Genomic DNA, 23451 nt, shown 5'->3' with positions numbered 1-23451 from the left:
CTTTGTAGTTCAACAGGGAGTTTAAAACAGCTTTCCCATGACAATAATCTGGCTAGTATTGTTGGCAGGAATTTCAAAGAAATGTTTCATGCATGAACTAACTCTCTTGGGCTGGATGAAGGGGAAGGCCTAATGGTTAATGTTATTGTGGGGAAAAAATTCCTTGGCAAGGAGAGTAGAGTTAGGGATGGATTCAGGAAAATACAGTTTGAGGTTGCTGCTTTTCACCAAATCACAGTGACTTGAGACTGGTTCTACATCATTCTTATTGCAATTTGCAATTTATTGACACACACACACACATCAATGGTCACATGTACTCACATCCTGGAAGGCACGCGTGCCATCCAATTCAGAATTGTGCTATCAGGAGTTCCCAGATGGAACACTCAGCAGGAGTAGAAGCAGTTGACAGCTGCAGAAGCCCTACGCATGCGTAGCCGTGGAGGACCCGCGCTAGGGGGCGCGCTGTCTAGCTCCCCGCGCGCGACCCTCCCCTCGCTGCCCTCCTCACGCCCAAAAGGCGGAAGCTGCGCGTCCGGGGCGGGGCGGGGCAGAGCCTCCCGTGTGTCCTGGGACGCTGTGGCGGCGGCCTGGGGGCCTGGAAGTTGGCACCAGGACCTCCTCCACTTGGAGCCCCCGCTGGATCCTCTCGGCGCCTCGGCGTGGGGACGAACCTTGCTCGGCGGCCCAGCGCCCTGGAGCGGTGAGTCGACCTCAGACTTGGCCTCCTGACCGGCTGGCTTCCCTCGGGTCTGGGAGCCGCGCCCCCGCCCCCCCAGCCGACCCCTTCGCTCTTCACCAGGGCCTAGAAGCCGCCCCGGGTCCACTCGCTGCCCACATGCACCCCCTTCCCCCACCTCCCCCTCGGCTTCCGGGGTCACCCCTTCCCTGGTGTTGGGGGGGGTCCCCTACTTCCTCAGCCCGTTCCCCTCACTCTGAGTTTTATCCTTCCTAGAAAAAACAAAAACAAAAAACAAATCGCCTTTGGGATTTTCCCCTCCTTCTAACTTCGATTTAAAGCAACAACAACAACAAAAATCCCTTTAAATCCCCAGCATCTCTTTCTCTGTCACTGTCCCAAGAAAAGCGATTTTGGAGTTTAGGTAGAGGTCCCAGGCTGCAAGTTAAGAAGGCAAAAAAAGAATGAGGTGACACATATGTTTCCTCCCCCACCCCTGCACTCAGTAGTTGTAGCGATTGTTCCAGACCCTGGGCCCATAAAAAGCTGTTCCTAGTATTTTGGGTTTCAGGAGAACTCCAGCTGAGACTCAGGACTGTCTTGATTGTGAACGGAAAAGCACCCCAGAGTGTCAGCAGCTTTGAATGTGTAGGATTTGATTGCTCCTCCGAGAGCAGGTTGCTGTCTTGTTCCACAGGTCTAGAAAACGAGAACAACTTGTTGAAGAGATTCTGCAAGTGTTGGCTTGGTGAACTTGGTCGCTGGCATTTTTCTCCTTTCCCATTAGGGAAGGTAAAGGGACTTTTCTGACTTTGAAGTTGGGGGGGGGGGGTGGAGGAAGGACTGATGACTCAGGGAAAGAATGTGTTTTAGGCATTAGTGGCTCATGTCACGGGTGCAAAGATCACATAGGAGTTTTCATTTTGATGTGCTTGTCATGTGCCTCACAGTATTTCAGAATTTTATGTGATGAAGTTTTCATACCTGGTGGCTCATAAATTCTCTGCCCCTTGGACTCAAGAGAAATCATTCAAATCCTTGTCCCCTGGAAGGAAATAAGTAGTGCCTCAAAAAGGAAATACACCTTGAATTTGGATTCACAATGATGATACTTGAGTAGCTTTGTTGTTGTTGCTGTTGTTTTTCAGCATGTCTTGATTATTGTAGCACATTTTTGGAATAGATTTTTAAAGAATTGATAAATAGTTCCTATAGTCACAAGTTGGAGGTGACTGCCAATATTTTCTTTTACTGAAGGTCATTTTTCAGAATTTTCTTTTTCATTTCTTTATATGATGACCTATGTGTGTCTTTCAGTTACAAGCAACTATTCATGATGTAAGTTGTTGGTTCCTTTCACTTTAGACATTTCTATCCTTACCATAAGTTCCTTAGAACAATTTTTTGTCAGTCACCCTACCTCACGCCCAAGGCATTTAAACAATACTATTTTGGGATTATAATGGATACTCAGTTTCTAATTTGCAGATTTTACAAGGCTAATTTCAAAATCCATTCATTTTGCAATCAAAATAAATTGACAGTTACATCCCCACAATAACTAATTAAAGCAGTACTTACCATACTGGATTCCCACCTGCAAAAAAGGATTGCAACCTTCAGGTTCTTAACATAAAAGTTAAAGAACCATTTAAACTTTGTTCCCTGCCTTCTATTAGTTCATGTAGGACAAAAAATACGTAAGTAAATGGAAAAGAAGTTGTAAGAAATATTAAAATAATAGTAACTATTTTAACTCACCTATAGCTCTCTTTTATAGTGGCTGAAGTGGGTAACTTGCTTAAGAAAAAAAGAAACAAAAATACTACATAACACTTAAAGTTGCTAACTTTATTTTTCTCTTTGCAAGCTAGTTACAGGGGTCTGAAGACTGAAAAGGATGGCTGTCTGACAATGTTTATTTGGAAGCTATAAGGCATTGTGTTGTGTCTTAAAGCAGGGAATTACTGTGAAGGACTTGTGACCAAGTAGACAGGTTTTCTTTTCTCTCTCTCTTTTTTTTTTTTTTTTTTTTGCCAGTCCTGGGGCTTGGACTCATGGCCTGAGCCCTGTCCCTGGCATCTTTTTGCTCAAGGCTAGCACTCTGCCACTTGAGCCACAGCGCCACTTCTGGCCGTTTTCTATATATGTGGTGCTGAGGAATTGAACCCAGGGCTTCATGTATATGAGGCAAGCACTCTTGCCACTAGGCCATATTCCCAGCTCCAGTAGACAGGTTTTCTGAGAAACCCATAGCTACTAACTTCTGAGTTTTTGAGCTGGACAGGAAGAAGGCAGTGTGTAGACCATCAGAAACACTTGTTTTAAACTGGACATTTGGGCCAAAAAATACACAGGTAGACAGCAGTGGCTCACACTTGTAATCTTGGCTACTAAGGAGGCTGTGCTCTAAAAATCATGGTTGAAGCCAGCCTGGGGCAGGAAAAACTGGGAAACTTTTGTTTCTGGTTAACCACCAAAAATCTAGAAATGGAGCTGTGACTCAAATGGTTTAGTGCTAGCCTTGAGAAAAATGCTTAGGAACAGCACCCATGCCCTGAGTTTAAGCCCAGGGACTGGATAAAAGAAAAAGAAAAGAGAGGTACACTCCGTTGTCATATTTGCTGTTGTCTTTTGATATGAGCTTCATAACAATTCTCAAAAGAAGGCTGCTTTAAAAATAAAGACTTAAATCTGATGTTGTCGAAGGTGTAGAAATGGGATTTCTCATGTATACTCTGTGGGAGTGAAAATTAGAAAACATATATAGGATAACCAGCATCATCTTATCAGAAAGCTTAGAAAGATACAGATCTTCAGACTCAACAAGTCTCGGAAATACCCCTGAGTAAATAATTGGACTCAGTAATGTGTTTAGGAAGGAAAAAATAAGAAAGGATATAAACCCTGGTGTGGCATAACTTATTTGTGCTAGGATTGAAGGCAGAGAAGGGAAGGACCCTCTCTGACCAGTGCTTCTGTTTACCACTGTCTCCTGTTCCTTCCTTCCTTTCAATTTATGTGCTTCTCTAACATCCAGATTAGATATTACAAGGCTTTGAGAGCCATTTTTAATTTTTAAAAAATATATATCAAAACTACAAATGAAATAAAATGCCAAGCTTTTCAGCTGACTTCTGGAAATTCTATCAGTTCCGTGTAAACAGTGCTGGATAGCTCATTTTTAATAATACCATATAATCATATAGAAATCAGTATAATCATAAAGAAATGAGTCTTGGGGCTGGGAATATGGCCTAGTGGCAAGAGTGCTTGCCTCATACATGAAGCCCTGAGTTCGATTCCTCAGCACCACATATATACAAAAAGGCCAGAAGTGGTGTTGTGGCTCAAGTGGCATAGTGCTAGCCGTGAGCAAAAAGAAGCCAGGGACAGTGATCAGGCCCTGAGTCCGAGGCCCAGGATGGCAGAAAAAAGAAAAAAAGAAATGAGTCTTTAGTGCTGCTTGGTAAATGAATTGCTCAAAGCACAGATAAACATAATATGTTACTTATTAATCTTGGATTCTTAATCTTCTTAAGCCCAATAGTATCCGCTTTGATAAGTGAGGCTGATATAATTATTAAAACATTATAGAACTCTATGAAATAGTAACTTGCTCTTACTGCCGGTACTGCTGTAGTTTTGCACATAATAAGCATTTAATCCTTGCTGTGTAACTCTCAGGTGTGTCTTAATGTTAACCCTGTTTGCAATGAGGGAATTGAACCATAGAAAGGTTATATCACTTGCCCAGGTAATATACTGAGTGATAACGGGAGAGAGGTAAATCCAGACTGTGAGATTCTAACACCTAACCTCTTCACCACTTCCCCATACGGCCTCTCCCCAAACCCTGCCTTACTTATCCTTGGTGCTCATCCAGTGGCTCTCAGAATCTTTGAGGCAAAGTAGGAATTTGTGGTGGTAGATTGGAAAGTACTTTCTAATGTTGTATTTGGCAAAATGGCAGATAGAATTTTTATATAAAAGGAAGACAAGCAGGGGGAATAGTATACTGTATTGACTGGAAACTTTCATTTCGCTTATAGCGAACTGTATCTAGCATATAATAGGACATTTCCTCAAGAACAGTTATCTAAAATAGAGACATAATTATATGGGCTGTGGATTGTGTTTAGGTATTAGCAAGTCATCTGTGTACCCTAACAATTTAGAATTTCAAAGGCATTGATCCACTTGTTACAATAATACTTTTCCATTGGTGAAGAAACCTCACTTGTTTTTCCATTAATAATGAAACATTGTCACTTGACCTAACTGAACCAAGAGGACATAAGGATACAAGATTTAAATTCCATTCTTTCTACATAGTAGAAATCCCCAGGCTGAACATTTAGAAATCTTCAGATAATGTGATAGAAATGAGTGTTACGATTTGAGTGCCTTTCCTTTTTTTTTTTTTTTTTTGCCAGTCCTGGGGCTTGAATTCAGGGCCTGAGCACTATCCTTGCTCAAGGCTAGTACTCTACCTCTTGAGCCATACTGCCACTTCTGGCCTTTTCTGTTTATGTGGTACTGAGGAATCGAACTGGGCTTCATGCATGCAAGGCAAGCACTCTACCACTAAGCCACATTCCCAGCCCCTGCCTTTTCTTTTTTAACCTTGTATTGTCATTCTACTAGATCATGAACTCCTTAAAGGACCCCAGCCTTTGTGTGCCCCAAGTGCTTTGCAGAAGTATAACAAATTTTTTGAAGGAGAGAATCAGATAACTTATTAAACTAAACAGTAGTTAATAGGAAAGCTGAAAAACACTTTAACAGTCATTTATAAATAACATTACCCCAGCTAGTATATAAGAGTTGCATAGATAATTTGTGTGTGTGTGTGTTGTGTTGGTGTATAAAAAAAGTGGTAAAGCATTTATTCCTTGATATTTTTACAGAGTAGTCAACAATCAAGTGACTATGAGTCTGTTAAACTGTGAAAACAGCTGTGAGTCCAGCCAGTCTGAAAGTGACTGCTGTGCCGCCATGGCCAGCTCCTGCAGCACCTCAGCGAAAGATGACAGTGTGAGCAGCACTCCCAGCACAGGGAACCTCTCGAGCTCCTTCATGGAAGAGATCCAGGGCTATGATGTAGAGTTCGACCCACCACTGGAAAGCAAATACGAATGCCCCATTTGCTTGATGGCTTTACGGGAAGCCGTGCAGACACCATGTGGCCACAGGTTCTGTAAAGCCTGCATCATCAAATCTATCAGGTATGTGAGCGTAGGAGAATGATGTGCTACAACAGCCACATGCAGAGTGATTACTGTGTCTTACCCCAGTTTGTACAAAAGGTTGACTTAGATAGATAGATAGATAGATAGATAGATAGATAGATAGATAGATAGATAGACTGATTGATAGATAGACAGACATTTTAAAGAAAACATTAAGTGAAAGGCTCTACTTCATTACTTGGATCCATTATCTAGTCCTCCTCATTGCCTCAATTGCTACTGACTGTAGTCACCATCACCTCTAACAAGACTTCCTCCTTTGACCCTTGTCCTCTTCTGTCTCTTTTCAGCTACTAGAGTGAGCCTAGTAAATAAGTGAGATGACATCACCTCTGCTGAGAATTCTGAAGTGGTATCTGGGGGTTAGAGTCAAAGTCCTTAAAGGCTTTATGTGATAGGCCTATGGTTTGTTTGCCGACCTCTTTGTCATTTTCACTCTCTTGCATTCACTTGTTTACTGTTCACTGAACATGTCAAGCAGGTGCCTGCCTTGCTGAGTTGCTTTAGCTGTTTTCTCCATGAACATTCTTATCCTAACTAACCCCTTGAACTCCCTCCAGTGTGGCTGAAATATCCTTCTCCTGTAGGTTCTCTGTACTCTATTTATACCACAGCAAGGTCATATCTACTTTCTCTACAATATTTCTCATTCTTACCAGGGTCTACTTTTTTTTTCCCCTAGTACTTTTGCTTTCTGATACACCTTCATAATTTGTTACCTCCTTGCCCTACTAGAAGATAAGCCCATGAAGAGCAAAACTTTAGATCCGTCTTCTTTTTTTTTTCTAATATAAAGTAACAGTTTAATTTTTAAAACATTTTGGCATTCAAAACATACAAGACAAATAAATAAGCCCAGAACATTGCAAATTGTGTTTAAATACAGGAGGTTCTTGAACCTCTTTTGCCTCCTTTCCTTTGCTAACGGTGAACTTTTTTTATTTCTTGAGTGCTGATAATAGTGACAGGCCCATGGTAGGTGCTCAGTGTATTGTTGTTTTAAAGTGATGACAGTACATGGGTGAGAAAGAGGCAGACACTGAGACTCACTCCCTTCAACTGGGTCCCAACACCTAGGTTTCAGTCACCCCCCCCCCCATAGGCCATTAAATTATGAACCCATCAATGAATTAATTCATCAATTGAAGCCAGTGTCCTCGTGCTCCAATAACTACATTGCTACATTAATGACTAAGCCATAATTACTCCTAAATAGATTTTACTCAACTCCATGTCTCATAGGTTTTTTATCTCTTGAGTTTGGACTTGAAATTAATATCAATACCTCAGACTGGGCATAATTTGTTATAAGGAGCTATGGTCCTTTTCTTAATTTATGGGAGAAATGTGTTGCCAGGTGTTCAGTTAACAAGATCTGTTTAAGGGGATTTTCTCAGTCTTGGCACTGTTAATATTTTGTACCAGATAGTTACTTGGTTAGGATTTGTAGCCATAGGGATGGTGTCTGTCCCCTACATACTAACAGTACCCACCCCTCTTCCAGCTCTGAGATACACAGTGTCTCCTGGAAGCAAGACAGCCACTGATTAAAACCAGAAACTTAGGATACCTAGGAGACCAGGGTAAAGGCTCACCCTTTGTTGCCTCTTTGAAGGGTTTTCTTACTTATATTCTAGTTGGGTAAAAATGATACTATATTCTGAAATATCAAATGTCACCCATGTCCCAGAGGTAACTCACGTTAACAGTTCTTTAATAGCAAAATATTTCATGTTCAAAGCAGTGGGACAGTGATCTGAAAAGAAAACAGAACCCACAAAAGGAAATCTGAGGCTTTTCCCAACCTCTGTTGTTCCTCTACGCTAGAAATAACATCTGGTTTTGGCCTTAATATTCTTAAAGGAACTGCTCTGAAATTCTTCATTGGTTCTAGTCACTCAGAGAATCAAAGTGCATCTCAGTGTAATTCTATTTTCTTTTGGAATGATAGCCAAAAGTATGGGTAATGATTTTCAGTTTGCTTTGGAAGGTTCTTGCTTTCTCTTATGTATGTATTACTTTAGGTTTGAGTTGCATTTTGATAAAGTTGTTCGTGGCTTTCCATATTCCCAGTGTCTTTGTCAATGTAAAAAGGCCATTATACAATCTGAGAGAGGCCCCATGAAGATAAATTGTATTGCTCATTGCTGATTAGCTCTATGCCATTTGATAGCAGATGCCTTTTTTATTTTTTGTCATTTTTTTTTTTTTTTTGCTTACCACAGCAGTGAGCACTGATGAGCACACAGGAGGTACTCAGCACATGTTGATTAGGGTGATTGACACTTTGTCAGTGAAGGAGACATTCCAAAAAAGTTAAAAAGGAATGACACAACTCTATGGTGGTTTTTCCCATCACAAAATGGATAAAGCACTGGGAAGTTTGGTGCTGGTGGCTTATGCCTGTAATCATAGCTATTCAGGAGACTTGAGATCTGAGGATCACGTTCAAAGCCAACCTGAGCAGGAAAGTCTATGAGACTCTTTATCATCCATGAACCACCAAAAAGCCAGCAATGGAGCTTTCACTCAAGTAGCAGCATACCAGCCTTGAGCAAAACAGCTAAGGGAAAGCACCCAGGCCGTGAGTTCAAGCCCAAATAGACCAAAAAAAAAAACAAAAAAAAAAAAACCCAGGATGTAAGTTGTTTTAACTCCTATGCACCCTTGCATAATCAAATAAAAGAAACCTATTGCCCAGGAGTTAGAATCACAATGACTGTTTTCAGAGTAGACCTTAAAATGAAGACTTGTGGGGGTAGCACTGATAGGTTTTTTTCTTATAACTACTGAGCAATGCATGATAGGCATGATACAGTATTATGAACATAGTCCCTCCTACTAGTTGGTTGTATTGAGGTCAGCTAGGTTGCTGGAGTTCGCATTAACTTTCCCTTCATTTTGTGTCAAATTAGGATTCTATTCTACACCTTTTCTCATTTTCTAGGTGGAATCTACCCTACCATCTAAAATCTGGCTTTTGATAGGTCATCAATATGGTGTTTGTTTGTACACATAAAAGAATAGTTGAACTATACATAAAAGGTCAGATGATTTTGATGGTCCTATGCAATCTAGTATGCTAAATTGTTTTATTCAGTAAAGTTGATTTTTCTCAAATGAATGTTTAAATCATCAGATTATTTCTTTTAGGGATGCAGGTCACAAGTGTCCGGTGGACAATGAAATCCTATTGGAAAACCAACTGTTTCCCGACAATTTTGCAAAACGAGAGATTCTTTCTCTGATGGTTAAGTGTCCAAATGAAGGTTGTCTGCACAAAATGGAACTGAGACATCTTGAGGTATTAAAGTCCTTTTCTAGCTTAGCATGGTATACAAAGCAGGTTCTAGAGAGAAGGGTCCTTCTATTTATCTTTACATTCACTATACCTACCATATGATAAATGAATAACTGGCTACTAAATTCTTGAGTTAGTACTAACCCTTTGGTTATTAAATATAATGAATTTAAGAAGAAAACAATTTTGTATGCAGTCTACTCTGGGTTTGCCCTAACAATAAAAGTGTTCTATAAGTTTTTGAGGTTGAGCATATACTACAGTAAAACTGATCATGAATTTCTTAAATACAAGAGTCACATTTTAGTCCCCTAACTTTATTTCTCTCACTTTGAAAAAAGTAGCACATACTATGTACCCTCAAGTACATCTTGATATTCTTTTTTTTTCTCTGTCTCTTTTTCTGAATCATCTATTTTATTATTTGCTAATTGAAATGTTCCTATACATTGAAATGAATTGAAGCAATCATGAAGGAGTTTGCTTTTAGGTTATGATAAATCAGTTTTTTACTTTGGTAGTTTTTACTAGAAACTAATTACAGTTCATGTTCTACGTGAAATTTACTGTTTAAATGTGCTGTGCAGCCTGCCATTTTTTTATTATTATTATTATTGCCTGTACTGAGGCTTGAACCTGATCAGGGTCTGAGCACTGTCCCTGGCTTCTTTTTGCTCAAGGCTAGCACTGTACCACTTGAGCCACAGTGCCACTTCTGGCTTTTTCTATATATGTGGTGCTGAAGAATTGAACCCAGGGCTTCATGTATACGAGGCAAGCACTCTACCACTAGGCCATATTCCCAAACCCAAGTTAGCCCTTTTTTAAAAGGACTGGTTCTTTTAACGAGCACTAAATTGTTAGCCTGAAAATCTGACTTCTTCCCATCTGTTCTAGAATTGAGAATTCACATTCTTTGCATAAACTTCCAAAACTTCCAGTCTACAACTGTGTGAAAAGCCTTCATACTATGAGTTGTTTTTTAGTATATATTAGATAATATAGAATTATGACATTCTATAAAGGAGAACAGTATAATCTTAGGTGAAATTATCATTAGAAAACATTTTTAGTGTTGGCAGGTAATAATTTTTTTTTCTGTATTCTAGGATCATAAAGCTCATTGCGAGTTTGCTCTTATGAATTGTCCCCAATGCCAGCGTCCCTTGCCGAAATTCCAATTTAATATTCACATTCTCGAGGATTGTCCAAGGAGACAAGTTTCTTGTATTAACTGTGCTGTATCCATGGCATTTGAAGAGAAAGAGGCATGTACTAACTTGGATTTATTAATACTTCTTTTAAAAAATTTTAAAGATATATATATTGAAGGGATTTGCAGTACACACTAGTGAATGTACATATCAGTTTTTTAATGTATTTGTAAAAACCAAAGTTTACTGAGTCATTGGAAAAAAAGGTGGAGTTAATATCTGCATGTCTTTGTTAGAAAACATTATACTAGTTCCTGCGGTTGTAAATCTTCAAATGACAAGGAAATAACTAGCAAAGAAATAGGCTGTTTTACTTTCCTGTATATGGTGTTTTTTGTTTTTTTTCTGGTACTGGATCTTGAACTTCCACATTTGCCTAGCTATTTAGCTCAAGGTTAGTGCTCTGCTACTTGAGCCACAGTTCTACTTCCAGCTTTTTGATGGTTAATTGGAGATAAGAGTCTCACGGGCTTTTCTCCCTGGCCTGGCTTTGAACCATGATCCTCAGATCTTAGTCTCCTGAGTAGGATTCCAGGAACGAGCCACTAGCACACAGCAGATATTAAAGGCTGATATGATTGCTAACAAACAAGTAGAATGATTACTGTATAAAAATCACTGTGCAAGAGAGATTGGTTTGTTACAGCTGAAGGCTAAATTATTTCAAGCAAAGTATGTTCTGTTGGTGATAATTTATTATGCTTCATGTTCTTTTCAGTATGTTTGTTACACTTTCATTAAGAAGTATTTTTGTTGTTGTTTTGTCGGTGGTGGTGGTGGTTTGGGGGCTTGAACACTAGGCACTGTCCCTGAGCTCTTCATCTTCAGCTGAAGGCTAGCACTCTACCCCTTGAGCCACAATGCCACTTCTGGTTTTCTGGTGGATACTTGGAAATAAGAATCTCATGGACTTTCCTGCCCTGGCTGGCTTTGAACCTTGATCATCAGATCTCAGCCTCTCCAGTAGCTAGGATACAGGCATGAGCTACCAGCACCTGGCTCATTAAGTTGTTCTTTAAAAAAAAAATTATATAGCATATAACATTGTGATGATGGCTCAGTAGTTTTTCATGCAGAAACAAGGATATTGAGAGTTATAAAGTTTTATATATTGGAAGTGGTGCTATGGCTCAAGTGTAAGAGTGCTAGCCTTGAGCAAAGAGAAGCCAGGGACAGTGCTCAGGCCTTGAGTTCAAGCCCCAGGACGGCAGAAAAACAAAACAAAGTTTTATATTAATGTTGTCAATGTCAAAACTAACCCCAAAGCTTAGCCCTTGGTGCCTATCCTTTGTACTCCACTAAAATAACCAACTGTAATTTATGTTCCTTTATAACTGATGCTTAGATCCTTCTGCAGCCTTTAGTTCTTTTAAATATTTCCCAGTTTTCTGTAGGAAAGGAAACCTACCATATTTAGTATATTGCTATTCAAAAAAATTCTGCTAAATGAAGTTCTTCCCCTCATATAACATATAAGCCAATTAAAAAGCAAATGATTTGCTTATTATGTAGAGAAGTTTCAGTCATCATTGGAGCAAATTGACATCGAGATAAACTTGAGTAAATTAGATGGAATGGCATGTGACTTCCACATGTCAGCTACAGTCACTGTATTATAGAAAAACAAGATGTACCTTTCTGAGCATATGAGAACATGAGCACCAAAGCCTTGTGCCTTAATAATGCATTTGTTCTGTAACTGTACTTACAAGGATTGTCATTAGATTGTCATGCTAATGCTGAAAATTTTAGGAAAAGATTGCCTTTGGAAAAATGGCCCAACTAGTCACAAATAATGTGCCTCCAGTTAAAAGGGACTTTAAAAACTGGTTACCTGTTAGCTTTACACAAACCAATGTCCTTAGTATGTACATAGTGAAAAAAGTACTTGTTTTAAAAAATTACTTTCTTTGTGTGTGTGTGTTTTTTTAATTTTCTTATACTTTTCTTCCATTATTTTCTCATGAAATTTAGATCCATGACCAGAACTGCCCTTTGGCAAATGTCATCTGTGAATACTGCAATACCATGCTCATCAGAGAACAGGTATAACAATTTCCTTTTAAAAAATAAGTATTCTCAAATAGTTTAAGGAAGTGTTCGGGTTTTTTAATGTAAAACAATTAGGCAGAATTAATATAATTTGAAAAACTTAGAACTGCGGAAAGTTCTCACATACATTAATGTAGTTAGTAACATCAAAACAACAACATGAAGAACTTTTATAATTCCTAAGTCATTACCATAATGCCTACATTTATGTATATTTATAAAAATTGCAGGGCTAGGGATACAGTCAGGGTAAAACACTTGCCTAGGATGCATAAGGTGTGCTAGGCTTGATCCCCAGCACCACCCACAACAGAAAGAATTCTGGTGAAAACTAGATAATTATAAGATAGAAACAATGGAAACTAAAAGCCCTGTTTAAGAAATGAAAAAAAAGATACTTATTGTTACACCCTGTGAAATGAGGATCTTGGGTATCCAGAGACAGGCTGACAGAATAACAGAACCATGAAATAGAAGAAAACTAATTAACCCAGTAGTAGAACATTATTTGCAGTGGTACCTCCTGAGACAATAGGAAAGTTTTGAGATTTCTCTTCCTTTGTCTGTTAGGCTACTGATGGGGCATCCTCAGAGATAGTAGTTATAGTAGAAAACTATGTTTTAATTATTAGAAAAAGGAAAATTCCATCTTGTTGCTATCTTTTTGACATTTGGGGAGTTTAGCCACAAAATACAAATATTAGTCACTAGATCTGTAAATACCCTATAAACTCGCAGATCATTATTGATACTTTATGAAGTAGAAGCAGCAAAACCTGTCATTTTTACTGCATTTCTCCATTTATTTCTTTTATTGGGGGAAGGGGAAAATTGTCCGGGGGCTTGACCTCAGGGTCTAGGCACTGCTCCTGAGTCACTTTCTGTGTGTGTGTGTATGTGTGTGTGTGTGTGTGTGTGTGTGTGTGTGTGTTCAAGGCTAGTACTTTACCACTTAAGCTACAACTGTACTTCTAGCTTTTTTGGTGGTTAATTGGAGATAAAAGTCTTACAAACTCAAACTTAACTGCCTGGGCTGGCCTCAAACCAAGATCTCAGCCTCCTGAGTAGCTAAGATTACAAATGTGACCCACCCAGTACATATATTCCTTTTATTTTATTTGTGGGGCTTGAACTCTGGGCCTGGGGTGCTATCCTTGAGCTTTAGAGCTCTCTACCACTTGAGCCATGGCACCACTTCCAGTTTTCTGGTGGTTAATTGGAGATAAGAGCCTCACAGACTTTACTGCCTGGTCTGGCTTTGAAGCATGATCCTCAGATCTCAGCTTTCTGAGTAGCTAGGATTACAGGCGTGAGCCCCTGGCACCCAGCTCTTTTGTTCTCTTTTAATACTTGAAGCCATGCAGTATATTTTAAAACAAGTTAAGATGAAATTTAATATAGGATAAAAACCTAGACAAAGCATTATAAAAGCTACAGTTTTGAGGGACAAGGTAACAAACAGTACAAGAAATGTATCCAATGCCTAACGTATGAAACTGTAACCACTCTGTACATCAGTTTTATAATAAAAACTTTTTTAAAAAGCTACAGTTTGAGCCTAGCTGTGCTCTCTGGTCCATAACTATAGCCAAGTTAAATTTCTTTTTTTTTTCCGTATTTATTTATTTTTTTTTTTTATTTTTTTTTTTTTTTGGCCAGTCCTGGGCCTTGGACTCAGGGCCTGAGCACTGTCCCTGGCTTCTTCCCGCTCAAGGCTAGCACTCTGCCTCTTGAGCCACAGCGCCGCTTCTGGCCGTTTTCTGTATATGTGGTGCTGGGGAATCGAACCTAGGGCCTTGTGTATTCGAGGCAGGCACTCTTGCCACTAGGCTATATCCCCAGCCCTTTTTCCGTATTTATTGTCAAAGTGATGTACAGAGAGGTTACAGTTTCATATGTTAGGCATTGGATACATTTCTTGTACTGTTTGTTACCTCCTCCCTCATTCCCCCCTCCACCCTCTCCCTTTCCCCCTCCCCCCATGAGTTGTTCATTTGGTTTACACCAAACAGTTTTGCAAGTATTGCTTTTGGAGTCGTTTGTCTTTTTATCCTGTGTCTCTTAATTTTGGTATTCCCTTTCACTTTCCTAGTTCTCATACCAATATATACGGTTTCCAATATACTCAGATAAAATACAGTGATAATGCAGGTACAACTATAGCCAAGTTAAATTTCTTTTAAAAAAAAAAGCTTGGCACTACATTTGTCAGGCTTTTTTCCCCTTGTAGTTCTGAGGATTGAATCCAGGATTTTGTACATATTAGGCAAGTGTTTTACCACTGAACTACCTTCCAACTCTTGACACCAATATATTTTTAATGTGATTCTGTATAATAGATTTAACCATAAAGAATGTGTCATTGAGGACGTGAGGGCACCTGGCTATAACATCTGTCACCTCACTGATCACTGGAGTTGGTTTGGCTGCTTTGACCAGCTAGTCTAGTGTCTTCTTTCTCACCATTCCATGTGCATCCCCATCCCAGCCAGAAGCTGGGATGAGAAGAACTGTTCTTTGATCAAGGGTATAGAAGTAGCTGTACTTTCCTGCCAGACCCTCCAAACAAGCTCTCATGAATGTAACTTGGAGTCCACAGATTAAAGGCTGAGACTTCTTTAGAGCTTTTATTAATAACAAAGTCTTCCAGAATAGCTAAAATGTGTCCAGCTTAGCAAAAAATCGGATAATTTATAAAAAGCTATCATGAGTGAAGTAATGCATGACTTTAATGCATGCAGGTCCCTATCACATGGCCTAGACAACAGAGAGGGCCTGGTTGAGTTTGCAGTTGTAGTTGTTATAAAAGTTGTGTGTGTATGTTTTGTTTTGTTTTTTTTTAATTGCCAGGGAAGGGGGACTTTTTAAAAATCAGGGAAGTGAGATTTCATAAATGGAGAGAAGCTTCACATCTTCATATAAGACTCTGTTGGAAAGTAACTAAAGGACATTGTTAAGAGATACCACCTCCCAGCAATAGGAAAATTTCACTTTATGAAATAAATTTTAGTGGATTTTGGAGAGCATATCATGATAGAATATTATGTATAATTTTGTCAAAGTAGTACAGAACATTCAGGCTAAAACTTTTTTACCCTCTGTTTTGACTTTAAGATGCCTAATCATTATGATCTAGACTGTCCTACAGCCCCAATCCCATGCACATTCAGTACCTTTGGTTGCCATGAAAAGGTAAGTTTTCTTTTTTCTTTGACTTCTTAAGTATAAGAAAAGATGATAACTTTATATATATACATATATATGCTTATATATAAAATACAAAAATTAGACATAGATGTTATAAGCACATATATGCTTAGCCTAAATGTTTTAGTCATGCTTAACTGCAGCTAATGCATTTAGAAAGATATGACGAAACATGATGTATAGGCCAAAATCTTCACAGATGGACAAACTTGTCTACAAGAGGACAAGAGAGAGCTGACTAGTGAGTGGGTGAACGTAGTGATTGTGAAAACACAGGTAGTTTGTTTCATGTTATTCGATGGCAGTGTCAGAGACTTGAAGTGGAGGTAGGTATTCCAATGGAGTTGGATCTAGGAGCCCAAGGTATTTCTAGGAGGGAAAAATGTATTGACTGTATAATTAATTAGATATGGTGGGCAAAGGAGAGGGAACATCTAGAGAAAGTCTTGGTTTCCTGCCAATGTTAGGACTGACCTGAAAACTGGAGTAACTAAATATAAGTTTTAGTGTTAAAATTATAACAGCTTCTAAACTCTAGTGATGACTCCATGATAGAAGGCTGCACCCCAACCCGTGAGACTAGTTTCTTGTAATTTGACATTTAAAAATGTAGGGAGCACTTGTTCACCTCTATACCTGGGTAGCCACCATGATAACAGACAGTAAAAAAATGATCATAGTCACAGACTATAGAAATAACCATAATAGTAGTAGAAATGCCATGGTAACTGTTGGGTTGGTTTACTTATGATTGAGTACTAGATTGTTTTAGCCCACTCAAGCTTGCTTAGTGGTAATGGGGAAACATGGTCGCAATTGTTAAAATAAAGTTGGTACTAGGTCAGCCTGACCTCAATATTCTGCTTCTGTAAACGGCTTGCTTAACCCATTTGTGACTTGCTCTACCCCCTGTACTAACCCCCTGCATCAGTGCTATGTGACCACCTGTTGTCAATTCCTGATATCGAGGCTAGTTCCCGATATCAAAGCCAAAATAGATAACTGAAAGGGTAGATAGCCAATAGAAATAGGACAAGACTTGCTTGCTAAATGCCATCCAATCAGGTATCTGCCAAGTTGGAAATAACCTGCCCCTGTTGTAATCACAATAAAAACCCTGCCTATCTGAGGGTTGGGGCTCTCAATCCAGATCCGCTGTGTTGGTGATGATTGGGAGTCCAGGCTCGAGCTTGCAATAAAGACTCTCATGAGTTTGCATTGGTATCGGCGCCTTGGTGGTCTTTGGGGACCAGAAATCTGGCATAATACCTTCATCCCCAGATAGTAGAAGAACCATTTAACAAAACAAGAAGAAGCTGGGCTTATACCTGTAATCCTAGCTACTTAGGAGACTGAGATCTGAGGATTGAAGTTCAAAGCCAGCCCAAGCAGAAACGTTCATGAGACTCTTATCTCCAATTAACCACCAGAAAGCCAGAAGTGGCTCTCTGACTCAAGTGGTATAGCACTAGCCGTGAGCCAAAGAGCTCAGGGACAGTGCCCAGGCCCAGAGTTCAAGCACAACAACCAACAAGAAAGAAAAAGAGTAAACACAGAACTGTGGGAAAAATAATCGTTGGGAGCCAAGGAAAAATAATTGTTGGGAGCCAAGCGGCAGTTTAATTCTTCCTCTGGCTGTGTTTTCAAGAACATGCAAGGACATGGCTTAATGGAAAATCGGAAATGCTTTACTATGTCTGCCAGAGTCCATTTTTATGTTAACCAACCTCATCCTGTCTTAGCTACCGGATATTGCTAACTCCAAGCCTTTTTGTGTTCTGGAATTTTTTTTTTTTTTTTTTTTTTTTGGCCAGTCCTGGGCCTTGGACTCAGGGCCTGAGCACTGTCCCTGGCTTCTTCCCGCTCAAGGCTAGCACTCTGCCACTTGAGCCACAGCGCCGCTTCTGGCCGTTTTCTGTATATGTGGTGCTGGGGAATCAAACCTAGGGCCTCATGTATACGAGGCAGGCACTCTTGCCACTAGGCTATATCCCCAGCCCCTGTGTTCTGGAATTTTAACCCTATGCTATTTCCTGGTTTTCAAACTGCATATAAACTGGAAGTTAAGAATAAACATGGCTGCAGTCTTGAGCTACAATCCTGAGCTGCAGACCTCCCGAACCCCATCTTTTGTCTCTTGTCTTTTTTCTCTTGTCTTGTATTTTTCTTTTTCTTTAATCCTCGCCCCCTCAATCAGGATTCCCTTTCGCTGCTGGCTGGCTCCGGCAAATAATAATGATGCTGTTTCAATATTGTGGAATTGGAGATAGGAGTTTCCTTAGCTACAGGACATCTGGGTAAAGACAACTGCCAAGCAGTACAAATGTGGTCTTAAGCTCCAAAAAGAAACTGGGACTTAGAATATTGATTCAGAAAGCAAGTTTTGGTAGTGATGAAAGGTGTGATTGTGCTCAGATGGAATAAGACTTACAGGGAAGAGAAATAGACCTAGGAAAAGAATCATGAATAAACAATATTAGGAATAGGTAAGCAAGGCAAAGACAAGGAAGGTATTGTTACAGTCTCCCAGATCATCTTTAAGATTAGTGACCAGCAGTTTCCAGTATCTAACTGAGCATTATTTGTGATAAATTGTTGTTTCTGGAGAATGCAATCACACTTTTTTTTCTGTCATGCTTTTTAAACCTTATTTATAATAAACATATTTAATAATTTAAAAGATTTCTGGGTGCCAGTGGCTCAAACCTGTAATCCTAGCTACTTAGGAGGCTGAGATCTGAGGATCATGGTTCAAAGTCAGTCCAGGCAGGAAAGTCCTTGAGACTTCCCAGTTAACCACCAGAAAACTGGAAGTGGCACTGTGGCTCAAGTGGTAGAGCACTAGCCATGAGCTGAAGAGCTCAGGGACAGCACCCAAGCCCCACAACTGGAAAAATAATGATAATAATTTAAAAGATTAAAATGGTATGTAGTATGATTGCATTTTGTGGAAAAACCTTGTATTGTTTATACGCATAGAGAAAAAGCCTTGAAGGTAATACATCATGTATTAATGAAGCTAGTTGAGATAATAGGTGACCTGTTTTTAATCTGTATTTTCTGTTTCTCTATAATATACTTGAATTTCTTTTATAGTAAAATTTGTTAGGATTATTTTATATATAACATTTAGGATGTTATTGGTGGCCTTGGAATACTATGGAGACAGACAATTTGAAATTGATTTGCATTGTAAATTAGGAGTTGGGGAAGACCCCATAGTTTTAAAGGAAAGGGGGAGAAAAGTTAGTAACTAGTGGCATCAAGGCAGTAGAAATATTTACCTTTTTTATAGTGGAAAAGATTTTAATAATTGTATTCTGAAGGAAGAAAGAGTGTCAGGCTTGGGAAACATCTTGTTTGCAGGCCCTGTGAAACTGGAGCAATTGTTGGGCACATGATGGGACAGACAGGTAGTTCTTTTTTTTGTCCATTGTCATCAGCTCCCCTAGGCCAGTGTGCCTGTACTGACCATTTATATGGCCCATAATGATGTTTTTTAATATCCAGAGGACCCTTAGAAGGTCCCCCCCACTCCTCTAACGTAGGGGGAAAAAAGTTTGAAGATAAAAGAGAAAGAATATCTGAGTGAACTGTCTGGGGGGTTAGAACATGAACAAAGTCATCTGTGAGTCAGTCAGCAGAGAAAGGTATTTATGGGGATGGAAGGGAGCCTCAGTTGTTTTGTTTACTAAGAGGCAGGATCATTTCACTTGGTTCAGGAATCTAATGAATGTGCTGTGCTGGTGGCTCAGGCTGTTAGTCCTAGCTACTCAAGAGGCTGAGAACTAGAGGATTGTGATTCAAAGCCAGCCCAGGCATAAAAGTATGTGAGGCTCCTTCTCTATATAATCAGTAAAAAGCTGAAGCATGCCTTAAAGTGGTAAGCATCACCTCACCCATGAGCAAAACGAACTGACCCATTGTACCCACCAAAACATTAAAAACCATCCAATGATGACAAAGAGAGGATTGTAGGAAGTGATGGTGCTACTTAAAAACTTTGATTTGCTCTGTCCTAGATCCTTTTCCTGGTTCTCTCAAATGTCTTTGCCCAATCTAAGGCTTGTGCTTGGATTTTAGATGCAGAGAAATCACTTGGCACGCCATCTGCAAGAGAATACACAGTCACACATGAGAATGCTGGCCCAGGCTGTTCACAGTATAAACCTCGCTTTACCCACCTATGATAACTCTCTGCCACGGGCTTATGACCCAGATGTCCAGAACTTCATGGAAACCATTCAGCATTTAGAAGGTCGCCTTGTAAGACAGGACCATCAAATCCGAGAGCTGACTGCTAAAATGGAAACTCAAAGTATGTACGTGAGTGAGCTCAAACGAACCATACGTAGCCTTGAGGACAAAGTTGCTGAAATTGAAGCACAGCAGTGCAATGGGATTTACATTTGGAAGATCGGCAACTTTGGGATGCACTTGAAATCTCAAGAAGAAGAGAAACCTGTTGTCATTCATAGCCCTGGATTCTACACAGGCAAACCTGGGTACAAACTCTGCATGCGCCTGCACCTGCAGTTACCAACTGCTCAGCGCTGCGCTAACTACATATCCCTCTTTGTCCACACCATGCAAGGTGAGTATGACAGCCACCTCCCCTGGCCCTTCCAAGGTACAATACGCCTCACAATTCTTGATCAGTCTGAAGCACCAATCAGGCAAAACCATGAAGAAGTTATGGATGCCAAACCAGAACTTCTTGCTTTCCAGCGGCCTACCATCCCACGGAACCCCAAGGGTTTTGGCTATGTAACATTTATGCATCTTGAAGCCTTAAGACAGAGAACCTTCATTAAGGATGACACATTATTAGTACGCTGTGAAGTCTCCACCCGCTTTGACATGGGAAGCCTTCGAAAGGAGGGCTTCCAGCCACGAAGTACTGACACAGGGGTATAGTATCACCTTGTTTATTTTAAAACAACTATCTGGGAAAACAGTGCCTTTTCTATTCTATTCTCAATACTGATCAATTTACTTCCCGCCAATGAATGTTCTACAAGAGGACAGTTACCCGTCCTGTTACATATGTGTAAGGAAGGGTTTTTTTTCCCCTTGGAGATCTACACATTCCATGCTTTTTTCTACCATGTTACACCTGAAGGGCCTGAGGATATCAGTAGCTGTTGTGTCAGATTACCTCTTTTGTTGTACTTTCATGGGCTGCTGCTCCAATGTGTTTGATTGTCAAAAAGCCCAGAGTTGGAGCTGTACAACTCAAACTTTTCATAACAATGGACTTTGCTTTAAAATGTCAGTTTATTTTTGTAGTATTGTATGTAATATACTAAATGCAAGAATCACTACTACCTGTGCTAGTGCCAACAGGGAGAGTTGTTGCTCTACATACTAAGTTCTCAAATGTGGCCTACTGATTGCCAAGGATTTGAACCAAGATCCTTAAAAGCTTAAGTTCTCATTCATCCTAAGTCTCCCTCAGGATGTTAACTAAGGATATTCAGGGACTGGTTTAAACATAAGAATAGCCTTACTTGTTTAGTGTAAATATGGATAGGAGCTGGTGTTTCATTCTTCCTTGCTTACATGTCCTTGAGCCCACAGTGGCAGTACCCTCAGTGGCAGCTTCTCCAGAGTTTATAATGCTAAATGCCTTGTGGGTACCACCTGTGAGTGCTAAACTATGTGAACTCAATAGCCCTGGGAATGTCTTCGTTTATGGCCACAAAATCACTAACATAAAAATTACAAGCTATCACCAACTATATGGCATCTCAGTGATGTGAATCTTCCAAACACCCTCTAATTTAGGTAAATTAAATGAAACAAAACTGATTTTCTAAAATCACTGGTTCACACCTCTACTCCTACCTGGGAGGCTGAGATTAGGAGGATCATATTTGTAGGCCAGCTAGGCAGAAAAGTTTGTGTGAGACCCCCTTCTTGACTGAGAGCTGAATGTGGTGACAAGTGCCTGTTGTTCTGCTGCAATGGGAAACCTAAAATAAGTGGATAATGGCTCAGGCATGTGCATGGGCAGGAAACAATCACTGAAAATGAAGTCTTGAAGCACATATCAGAGGATGAGCATCTGCCTAGCAAGCACAAGACTCTTGTACTGCCAAAAAAAAAGAAACTTTTTTAAAACTTGGGACATAGGTCAGAGGTCCCTGACTTCACTCACTGACCCAGATTAGATACCATAGTGGTTGTATCGTGACAGTTTAAATGAATTGCCTTAGTCAGTTATGCTATGTTCTGAGGCCCATCCTCTGGAATGTATTGAAGTACCCAGGTGTTCCTAATAGAGATGAATTTTGTGCCATTCTGTATTAAGGCCTGTATATGTAAAATGCTATGGAATCTAGTTCTCAAAGAGTACCACACCTAGGGTGAACTCTTAAGAAGAATCTAAGTGGATCCATCCACTGCTGTTTATACAAGTTTATTTAACAAGAGATGGCATTGTACCTTTCAAGAAGCCAACTCAGAGCCCCTGACCACTGTTCAAGATCTGCCTCAATTTCAAGGGGATACCATGGACCTTCTCCACGAAAAGGACTCTAGTTTTCAACTGCAAGCAAATACCACATTGATCTTTCCCTTTATCCCCGCTCCTGTTCTTGTTTTTAATCTCTTCTTCTGGTGATTTTTGTTCAAGTGGAAATAAAGGTCAAGGAGAGATCCTTGTTTCCTTACACTGTGCCAATACCACAAGCTCATCACTAGCTACCTGGTTATTCCAGAACATTTGTGCCTCTTAACCATGCTTGCACACATCATCGCAACACCATCCTCTAGGTAGGGGAACCTGCACTGCTGCTATTCCTCTGATCATTTTCCATTGAATAAATCATTATCAAATCCCATTTAAAAAGCAGTAGTTATTTTTTGTATTTGCATAAAAAAAGCTTGAAGGAAATAAAACTGAACTGTTTTTAATGGCTCTGTTTTCTTTATGTGCTCTTGCATAATTAACATTTTCTACTACAAACATGTATTTTTTTATTTTTTATTTTTTATTTTTTGGCCAGTCCTGGGCCTTGGACTCAGGGCCTGAGCACCATCCCTGGCTTCTTCCCCCTCAAGGCTAGCACTCTGCCACCTGAGCCACAGCGCCCCTTCTGGCCGTTTTCCATATATGTGGTGCTGGGGAATCGAACCGAGAGCTTCATGTGTAGGAGGCAAGCACTCTTGCCACTAGGCCATATTCCCAGCCCCAAACATGTATTTTTTAATCCCAAAAGAAAATTAACTTGCTACAAGACATTAAACTCCTCCTCCTCATTCCCCCCACCTCTTAAAAGAAGGAAATGATATTTAAAAGCTTCCTGGTCAAATTTCTATTAAAAGCATGTCTGTATTAGGTACCAAGAAGAGTCATTTCCTGCTTTGGTTATGTTGCTTCATTTAAAAAAAAAATAAGCCTCAGGAATCTTAACTGTTTTTTGCCTACAGTCAGCTTCTTTGTAGCTTCACATTTCCCATCTATAAAGTGAGTAAAACTAGATGTTTCCCAGGACCCCTCCAACCATAAAATCTTGAGAAATTTTAAGTTCTAGCCAGCAGAACATTGGCAAACCACTTACCAAGAGATTTTACTCATAGAAAATTAACTTCCTCTTTGCTGACATTAGTGCTTCATTTCAATTTAGTATACATCATCTGGGTCATCTTAAGTAAGCAGTTTTGTAACTCCCAATATGTGGCATTTCATTATAAACTGCTTATTTTCTGCCAGTCATTTGTTGTGAATGCAGAGTAGAA

General features: G+C 39.8%; 1 protein-coding gene across 1 annotated transcript; it reads left to right on the top strand.

The window, feature by feature from the left end:
* The first annotated feature begins 598 nt into the window (after positions 1 to 598).
* Traf6 (TNF receptor associated factor 6) lies at positions 599 to 22624 on the top strand. Its single transcript, XM_048360054.1, has 7 exons — positions 599 to 706; positions 5598 to 5910; positions 9088 to 9238; positions 10345 to 10503; positions 12424 to 12495; positions 15616 to 15693; positions 19792 to 22624. The coding sequence occupies exons 2-7, from the start codon at positions 5615 to 5617 to the stop codon at positions 20623 to 20625; spliced, it is 1590 nt and encodes a 529-aa protein (XP_048216011.1). The 5' UTR covers positions 599 to 706; positions 5598 to 5614; the 3' UTR covers positions 20626 to 22624.
* Positions 22625 to 23451: the final 827 nt, after the last annotated feature.

This window comes from Perognathus longimembris, chromosome 13, assembly GCF_023159225.1.
Source record: "Perognathus longimembris pacificus isolate PPM17 chromosome 13, ASM2315922v1, whole genome shotgun sequence".
Classification (NCBI taxonomy): Eukaryota; Metazoa; Chordata; class Mammalia; order Rodentia; family Heteromyidae; genus Perognathus; species Perognathus longimembris.
The sequence above is the reverse complement of the archived record's forward strand: the minus strand, read 5'-3'. Positions and strand labels throughout refer to the sequence as shown.

Coding starts and splice junctions, on each gene's coding strand:
- Traf6 (XM_048360054.1), top strand. CDS start 5,615: ATGAGTCTGTTAAACTGTGAAAACAGCTGTGAGTCCAGCCAGTCTGAA. Junction 10,504..12,423: donor TGGCATTTGAAGAGAAAGAG/GCATGTACTAAC, acceptor CATGAAATTTAG/ATCCATGACCAGAACTGCCC. Junction 12,496..15,615: donor CCATGCTCATCAGAGAACAG/GTATAACAATTT, acceptor TTTGACTTTAAG/ATGCCTAATCATTATGATCT.